At 40.4% G+C, this 10,063-nt stretch overlaps 1 protein-coding gene across 1 annotated transcript in view; it reads left to right on the forward strand.

Annotated features, from left to right (window-relative positions):
* Positions 1-359: 359 nt before the first annotated feature.
* Positions 360-10,063, forward strand: part of LOC107223162 (mucin-5AC) — a 92,804-nt gene continuing 83,100 nt past the window's right edge. Inside the window, exons 1-2 of the mRNA XM_015662767.2 lie at positions 360-895; positions 9,429-10,060. Coding sequence (XP_015518253.2) covers positions 9,928-10,060 — 133 coding nt within the window. The 5' untranslated portion in view covers positions 360-895; positions 9,429-9,927. The remainder of the gene's footprint in view (positions 896-9,428; positions 10,061-10,063) is intronic.

Raw genomic sequence — 10,063 nt, forward strand, 5'->3', positions numbered from 1 at the left:
ATGTGAATTTGAATTGTGACGCGTTTGATCGATTCGAAGTAGGGGTTTTAGCATCTTCGTGAAACATATTTAAAAAGAAAAAGTCGAAACGAAGTAAGGAAATGGGATTTTGAGCGGGCGCGCGCGCGCACGCAATCGTAAACAACAGAACTGAGTGATTCGGGGTCCGCGCGGAAATCTGACAACGTCGCGCGCCGGCGATCCATGTGACAGAGAAGGAACGTGACAAAAGGTGGGTGACGCCGAATCGAGTGTTTGCCCGGGCAAGCCGGGTGTCAGGTGTTGTGTGTTATTCTTCGAAAAAATCTCGGTTCTTGGGCGCGCTAGCAGGTAAGCTTGTTGACTAGGGGCCCGGTGAAGGATTCAATATCAACGGTGAATAAAGTTTATTCGTAATGAGACGGGAGGTAGCGTGAAATTCTGCTCATAAAAGGACGTGCACTTCTAAATGGCAATACAACACCGCGACACTTCACACGCCCAGTGGGCTGCTGCGTCACATGGGACGCGCTCATTGGTCGATAGAGCTACGTGACGTCACAGGGCAAGCTGCCATTGGTCGATAACGCGGATCCCAGACACGTGAATCGTGGTCGAGCAAGCATGGCAGTTTGATGCGCAGTGGTAGCACTTGTAAAATGTTTCTGCCACGCGCCAGATCGATTAGGTTATAACCCGCCGTACGTTTATTATATTTCTTGACCGTACGTCACCGACCCTTGCGTTTAACCCCGGTTCGGTGTATATTTAACGGGAGTGAGGTGCCGATAAGCAGAGAAAATATCCGGGCCAAGATTTCTCGTTCGCGTAAGGAGTTGGTGGTGATTTCGACTCGTGAAAGTGAGTTGCAGTGGTTCTATATTATTGTAAAGGAGTTAACAACATACGATTCCTCGTAAGTCTCCTTTACCATTTACCGTATCAATGAAATCCCTTTTAAAAATCATTTGTACCACGCCCGTTGTGGAAACCTTCCGTCTTCTATTATCTCTCCCGGGCTATCGCCTATTTAATTAACATGTGTATAGGTGGTTGCGTGGCGTGTTTTCTGGTCCATAATAGATTCGACCAATCCGGGATGACATGCGCCTCGTGATGTCATGGCGCCGCGATATTCCATTGGCTAGCGTACCGTGCGTCGGCACCGTAACGTGTTTCGCTTTGTCAGTTCGAGCCCGCTCGGCGCTCGCTGCTCGCTTTGTTGCGTAGTGACTTACACAGAAATTACTACATATTACGTCCCAGTTACAATTTTTTTTTCATCCTCTCGCCACCTACCTCGGCTTCTCTCGCTATTCGGGCCAAATATCACGACATCCTCTTTTTCATAAACGTCATACTCATACCCGGTCAAACACGGTCAAATACTCCCCCCCCATCATCTTGCTGCCCATAAAGAACTACTTCGGTTCGCGGGCCGCCGCCGCCGCCGCTGGGACGTAGTAACGTAGGTTTCGGAGTCGAGTCGGCCCTGCACTAGCCTCGCGGCGGTCCCTCGCCACAATAAGATTACATACACAGGCACACACAGGCATGTCCACCCTGCCAACGCCGCGAGCGAGTCCTAACGGCTGGATGACCCGCGCTTTACACGGTTTTTCACGCACTTCCTTCACGCGATGTTGTTTTATGTTTTAATCACGGACCAGACGCGGATTTACGGAACGCGTGGAAAGGGGAATTAAAAACGCAATCTATGAAACAGGGTTTTACACGTACTTGACTGTCTCGCCGGGGTTATTGTACTATCGTACAATTTTGAATACAGCGTATGATAATATATCTACATGCGATATACGCACTAATCGAACGTTCGTTATGGCGATGAAATTTTTAGCGGGACACCGGGAACCGCGTTGTGACAGTTAGTGAAAGAAGATTAACGGGACGACGACGAGGACCAAGAAAAAGAGAAGTGAAAGAAGAGGATGGAACAATCGCGATGTAAACTTGGGGAAACTAAGCTAGTGCGGAAGGAACGGCGAAGTTTTTGCTGTCCTCTGAACTTTCCAAGTACACGCATATGTGTAGACATGTATTACGTACATTGCGAATGAATTTTGAGCTAACCAAAAGCCGTTCGTTCGTTCGAATGTTCCAGTCGTTACGCTTTAATTTTGAACATGCACGTAAAAAAAGAAACAAAGCAAAAGAAAAACAAAACAAGAACAAACAAAAAAAACCTAATACTTCCGAGTGGCCTGCTGCTGCAAAAATACTCCGGCTGATCGAGCGGAATCGTTGGAAAGCTGATTGAGTATGCGCATCGTTTTTGCGCCACCGCCGACTGTCACTTCACTTTCGCGATAGAGAGGTATACACACAGCCATACTAACCATAGTACAAAGAAAATACCTACATGTAACACATACTGTAAACCTATGTAAGTAATGGTGTAAAAAATAATGTCAACAACTTATAAAAACGAGAAAAGCATCACAAGCTTCGCGCTTAACGCGGTGCCTCGCGTATAACCTACCTATTTTTTCTCATTTGTATTATAGTATACGCGTAAAGGCCGGGCGTAGGCCTGCATTCGGAGCTTTATAAAAGAGAAAGAAAGAAGAGATTGTCTTAAACGGGAGGTAACTCTACCGGGATTAATTATTGTCACGTGTTTTGTTTTGTTTTTTTTGTTTTTTTTTTAATTTCTTTTCACCAACACGTTCGTGATGAAGAATATAATGCAGTCACGTACTTCCGACATACACGTATGTTTAGAGACGTATAGGTACTCGGTTTATTAATTATTTTCGAGATTATCCCCCGCGCCAGCTGAAAAGAAAAAAAAAAAACATCGCACATGGCGCACGTGACCGCAGGGACTAATTATTATGTATCCAAATAACCGTCATTCCGAAATTCAAACCTTTTCGTTGCGTTTATTGATTGTTTCTATTCTCGTAGACACGGACATGGCTCGTCCACAAGATGACAACATCCATTCGTATACTTTTCCTTTTTGCATTTATTTCCCAATTATATCCTTCGAATGATAGATGTATAACCTGTCGGCTGAAATTGCTGATTTGGCCGTATTTACTTGCACAGTCATAGTTTGTGACAAAGTATGCGCAGTTACTAATGTGGAAAATATCCTCTAAGAAGGGTGCGTTCCGAAACTAACTGGCAGTGGTAAAAACTCCCTAGGACAGAGGCAGAGCTGTCCACGATTTCGGTAGCGCAAAAGAGATAAAAGATTGTCCACAGAAGTCTATTATCTATGTGTAGCTAATTACGAACCGCACTCTAAATCACTACGTGAATGATTTTTATAAAAATTCATTGCTAAATCCTGCGATAGGTAAAACTTTGGAACCGTATTACGAGCCCTAAACATCTATGAGGCTGAAGTTAGTTACGTTAGCGTTACAAAACATTGGGGAAAAAAATTACCATTTTGCAAATTTTTAGCGACTTTGAAGCGGCTAACTTTTAAAAATATGGATTCTCGCATTGCCTTGTTATAATTTACTGCATTTCAGAGATTCGTAAAATTACAGGTTTTACGAAAGGTGAATCATTACAATAACGTTACTAACTTCAGCCTCACAAACAGCTGACATCCTCCGCACTGTTTTCCTTCGAGCAATTCAACTCATACGGGTTATTGCACACCTGTTCAGAAACATGCAATGGCATGCATTCGCAATGCGAGTAGGTATCGGTTATTCTGAAATTTACTGCCGCATGCGCGTTATTTCATTTTGTTAGCATCGTTTCGCCTCTCGAAGGCCGCTTGAGATTCAAACGTCGCGTCGTTGTTATAAGAAACCGCGTGCTTGCATCAAAAGCACGTCTTGTCGGCTCTTGTTTTTCCCGATATCGCTGCAACGTGCAACCTGCAACACCGCACCACGCGGCTCTAAGATTGCGAGATATAAGTGATGTTTTCGTAACGGTTGATAGGTTTCTTCGTTTACAGGTGCAATGCATTTGTCCACCTCTCCCTTCTCTTTCTGACTTCTTAACGAGCCGCTGATGAAAACAACTAGTGACTTCCGTGAATTGCATTAATAATTAACCATACGATTGGCCGCCGTTGTTGCAGATAGTCATGATTGTTGTACGCGATTAGCCTGGACGACTTCAGAATCCCTATTGCCTGTTCACGTGGATGTCAGCAAGGGTGGCTTGTGTTTTTTCAAAATTATTTATGATCCAGTAAATTCATGCTTTTCATTATTTCACTAAACGTGACATAATTATAGTGATAAATTGTGCAGGACCAGGATAAGCAAAAGAATTTGAGAAAAGTTAATATAAAAAACAATGCATCGCTGCTTTTTACTGTGCGTAAATATTTAACGCTACGTCCTACCTCGACACTGTACCTATACTATTATAATATAAAGTGTATAACGTACTGCTACAGTGTACGATTATGCTATAAATATTTATCTTTATTGGCAACGTCATTGGCGATACGTATATGCATACTCATTACACACATTTATAATACTTATAATATAATCTATAACGAAAGATTCTTTTCGTACCCTTCATTATGTTCCCGTATAATACATGCGGTACGAATAACTTTTCTGTAAATAACGTGACAGTTACGGTGCTTTTTTATTCATAGACATATCAAAAATCGACTACAGTATTTCATAGGTTATATGTTATGGCATAATGTACTGGAAAACTCGACACTAGAATAAAACGTCGATAAAAATAATCTTCGGAGTACAGGAAAAAAACGGTTATACGATTTGTGACTATTAGTCACACGTGCGCTGCGTATCTATAAATGTTGTAACACCGTTGCATATTATGTATAATATGACGGCGCTAAAAGAGTTATAAAGAAACACTTTGCGCTTTGTAATACCTGCCAATAATAATAATTTTTCTTCCACCGACTATCCGCCCTGAACTTTGCTAATTATCGGGACGTTTGCTGCTACCAAGTCGTTACATTTTCTTTCCAACGACGACGTTGCATCGAAAGCTAGCTAGGATATCTATCCGCATACGCGCGCGTATTCACGTGTATTACGCACGTGCCTCGCGCACACTACCTGCAGGTGTAAAACCGTCCACCGCGTGTTTAAACCCGCCTCGTGAAAAACATTGGAGACCTGCCTGCAGAGTCCTGACGACATCGTTTCAGCACCAGCTGCAGCCTCGCGTTTGAACGAACTCTAGCTTCAAGGGTGGTGGCGCGGAAAGCGCTTATCGGGTAAACTGTGGAAAAAAAGGGAGGATCAAATAATTCAATGAATTTATCGTAGGATATTGCAGCTTGCTACGAACGGACTCCGTTGGTTCAAAGTTTTATGAATTTTTATTTTTTACTCTGTAGTTTTATTTGTTACTTATTAAACGTTCCGTGCGTCACGCTGTAACGGTAAGTCCTTATGTACAGGTGTGTGTGTGTGTGTGTGTGTGTGTGTGTGTGTGTGTGTGTGTGTGTGTGTGTGTGTGTGTGTGTGTGTGTGTGTGTGTGTGTGTGTGTGTGCGCGCGCGCTTATGCACATTCGGAAAAAAAAAATTATTGGTGAATGTAAGAAATAATATAAATCAACGTTTTTCTCTTTGGTGAACATTTATATTTCAAGATAACTATGTGCTTTGTTGAACATTATCAACAAAGTTCCGCAGTAACCGCGGCAATTAAAGCGGAATTTTATTTATCGGTACTGGTATAACGTCTCGGAATTTTAATAAAAATTTTTTTTTTATCAAGTATCCATGCGGTGTACGGTATTATTCTTCCGTCCAAAGGACGGTATAAATAAACTTAACCTGTGTACAGTGTATAATTTAAGATCTACAAAAAAAAACCTGTTGATCACTTATTTTTTCAAAATTTGCGAACTATAACTATTAGCAGATCTTTCCATCCAGGCAAACAATTCAACCGACTCGTTTCAAAACTTTGGATCGTAATTTTTTTCTCTATCGAAATGCCGACCATTTGTACTAAATGGACAGGATTGAACAATTGAAAATTCTCATCGGCTAACAGGTAGATGTCTATAGAGAAACAAACTGCATTTTACAATCGCAAATACATATCGTGGTTAAAATCTATATACCTTATACGTAGCTTTTTACGGTGAATATGTTGGCAGCTTCGTCGACGACTTTCTTCGTCGTGCTTGAAAGATAATTTAGTAATAGGTGAAATAACAGTTCGATCGGCTAACCTATATACTTTACCATCTAAAGGTCTGTACGAATGTATAACGTCTGATTTTCCACTGTTGGATAGATTTTTATTTATTCTTTGAAACCGTACCTGGTCTCGTTTATAAATTGCAAATTTTCATTCTTATACATTTATCGAAAAACCTTATATTCCAGTTGTGAATTTTTCCTCTCCAACAAATGAGGTATAAAATTGCTCATGATTGGTTTAAAATGTGCGCGTATGTATGTTGAGAAAATTAAAAAAAAAGAAACAATAAAAAAAAAAAAATACTGAAGCTACACACAACGTGCGCAATGATTACAGCAGAAGCACAGCAGCAGTGGGATTGATTGTTGCTATTAGTAATAGGATTATTTTTACATTCTTATCTCGTGACAAACTTGCGTTGCCCTTATCATAAAACGATTACTCTTCTCCTCTCAGCGTGCATGAAAACATATAGTAATTGTAGCATATACTCATTACACATGAACGGATAAAGTATTGCCCATTTATTTATTTATTTTTTTGTATTTTTTTTTTTTACAATATCGGGTGTATGACACGCAGAGAAAAAATAGCAAACAAAATTTAGTCTGCGTCGCGTAATCTTGCTGAAATGTATCGTAAGCGGATTTTTTTTTTTTTTTTTTACGTATTCGTGTACGCTTATATATCTACACTCTGTAAACAAATTGAAGAGTTTTTGCAGAAAATGATTTGAACGAAATTCCGTTATATTTTTACAGTTTTTTAAAGTCTACCGTAGTCGTCACATACTGTGTGGTCTTCTCGAAACCGGTGGTGAGAAATTTCTGTGCCTGGCCTGACCAAAAAGGATCAGTGCGGTATCCGTTACAAAGATAAAAGAAACCACCGAAGTTACGTAAGGCTCTACGCATGCGAATATATATATATATATATATATATATATATATATAACACGAATGCAGGAAGACGGGCACAAAAACTGCAGCTGCAGTTATTAGCTATATGAGATGAAAAATCTCGGGTCAAATTACAAACTGCAGCTCATAATGCCTTAGCGATTCCGGACTTCGTTCTTAATTTCTTCCGAAATCAGTGACGCATTTTTTCTTGAAAAGTAGGTACTCGGGTATATTGAATAAGCGCATCCATGCATCATCGTGAAGCATGGGAAAAATGCAGACGAACCATAAACAGTCAGTGTTGAAATCGATTGAAACAAAACTAAAATTTTATCGAGAATTTTTCGAACCAATCACACAATGTAGATAATCGTGTAACAGGTTTCGCAGAAATGTAAAATTGTCGCAAACTTTGTCGAGGATTTGCATTTATTTTTATTTATTTTATTATTCCACCAAGTATAAGAAGAACAAACACAACGGTGTACATACCTGTGCATATGCCTTCTTAACTTATTGCCAAATTCTGCAAATTTTTGCGATGAAAAACATAACGTGGAAATGAGCGAAACTGCAAGTGCTGGAAGAAAATATACAGCCTAACGCCAATTGCGAACAATTGATCCAAGCTCGTTTCTTATCTCTTGGCTAGAGATTAGCGCCACCTAAATCCAATATAACAAATGTGAAGGAAGGAATTAAGATTCTCGCTTGCGAATACTGTATATAGCGAATCGGGTGAGCCGATGTATGAAGTTCGGCCGTAGGCCAAAGTCTTGTAGCAGAATCGCTCGTACAGTTCTCTCTTAGCGAGCTTCGAGCCCCGGACCCGGGATGTTATACAACAGTTACCGACTATCGTTGGGTCGGTGAAATACGGTGTATTTGACAAATATCCGCTATATTGTGCTTGCCAATTTTTTCGACTTGGGATTTGTCCCCGAAAATTTTTACGCCCTTTTCGAACAGTTTGAACTTTGAAGCTGTACGTATGACAATGATGAATAAATGAAATTGTATAGATGGGATTCCAAGGGGTCTTCCACTCGTATAATCATGGTGTCGATATCATTCGAAATGATTTCGTAACCTCCGGAATCACACTGAAATCAGTAATATTAAAATAAAATTCTTCCACATTTGTAATTAGCGGTAGTCATGCGAAATAATTTAGGGTTACAGAAATTTCTTTTCAATCTTTAGAAATTATACGAGATCTTAGAAATCGTGAGAAATCACCAAAGGTCAGAGTAAATTTTACTTATCAAGTAATCTCTGGTAATCACTCTATGAAATTGTAAGTAATCATGAAATGTGATCGTGATGTCACTTTTTTTACTCAGTGAAACACCCCTTGCAGGATTCTTATATTTTTCTTCAGTTGGAAATAATGTACGTACGATGATGAAATTTGCTAATACAAAAACTTACAACTCTGATAGTGTGGAGTGGAGAGAAAGGGAAATTCGATACTTAACGTTTCCATGCCATTTATTTTTAGACTTGTGTCATTATATCTTGTATCGATTTGTCATCACGAAATACGTCGGATTCGAGACAAATCGTTTTTCGCAACTTTTAGTTGTAGTATATTATAAGTGTAATATGCGTAGTTTCGTCATTCAAACAGTCATTTTCAACGGCTCGCAGTGCATCGTATACGTTATATACTTCGGGTAATCATATCATATACATATTTGTCTTACAACTTTGTAAACACATATACACGAGGTAGAAATTTGACCATTCACGAAACGAATCAGTTCACATATTTCTTACTTTCAAACGAATATCATTGAAATCATGGCAATGACGATAAAATAACAATATCAATCAAAAAAATTATAACTTTTAGGGGGGTGCCCGAGTCGATTTCGACGTTGTCGTATTATGTATCTTCAAACATCGAAGTCCACGTACGTCAAACGTGAAAAAGGTTTATTACAATTCCGCAGAAAAAACACTCTAAAACATTTTCACTTGAGGCAGATGTAAAAAAATGGCATGAATTCAACGAATTTACTATTACGATTTCGTAAAATCCGTGCCATTTCTTTAATTCCTCTTCAAATGAAAATGTTTTGGAGTATTTTTCTTCAGAATTGTGTATAAAAGTGGGGTGTTTAGCCCTTTTTGCATTTGAGGTGCGTAGACTTCGATACTTGGAGATATATAAGTCAGCGTCGAAATCGACCAGGGCATCCCCTTGACGGAATATGACGAGGCTTGCAGTTAGAGAAGATAATACACGTAATCAGAATAAATTAGTTCATATTTGACTTCTCAGCCAGCCAGTTTCCCATTTCGTAATAATACGGTTTCAAGTGCAATCTTCAAGATCTCTTCCGACTTGTGCAGACCGTGAATAATAACGTCTTGTTACTTTTATTTTTGTCCAGAGGCACCCCGGGACGGGACGGGCAGTCAAGACAGGAGGAAAGAAGAAGAACCGACGAACAGGGACGAAGATAATTATCAAAGTGGCTGAGACGATCTCTTTTTTCCGTGAAACTACAAGAACTCGACCGAGAAACTATATGAGGAACAAAGCAACGAGGAACGAGAAGACAGAGAGAACGTTAATTGAAGTATGAACAAGTGAAACGCGTGAAAATTGAAATTAAAGATAAACGGAAAGACAAATACACCGTCGTTCGATACTCGCGTACTGACTGAATTTCTAAAAAATATCGGCAAACTTGTGTCGCAGGTATAAAAAGCCCGACGAACGGTGCCGTCGTCGTCGCGTCGTTGTCGTTTTCAACACTAGTATAACAGATTTAATACAACTCGTGAAACTGCGGTAGTGCGTGCGTCGGTCGGCGGTCGGCGATCCACCCAGCGTCATCATCGCAGTCAACGTCTCGTCTGAGATAGGAGGACGGCGAAGAGTTCGACATGAGCCTGGAGACGCTCCTCGAGGCGGCGCGGTACGTCGAGTTGCAGGAGAAGAAGAGAGAACGCGTCGCAAGCTCGTCCTCGGATCAAGCCAGTCCCCACTCTCACCATTTTGCATCGAGCGAGTCACGTGGTG

This window comes from Neodiprion lecontei, chromosome 3, assembly GCF_021901455.1.
Source record: "Neodiprion lecontei isolate iyNeoLeco1 chromosome 3, iyNeoLeco1.1, whole genome shotgun sequence".
In the NCBI taxonomy this organism is placed as follows: domain Eukaryota; kingdom Metazoa; phylum Arthropoda; class Insecta; order Hymenoptera; family Diprionidae; genus Neodiprion; species Neodiprion lecontei.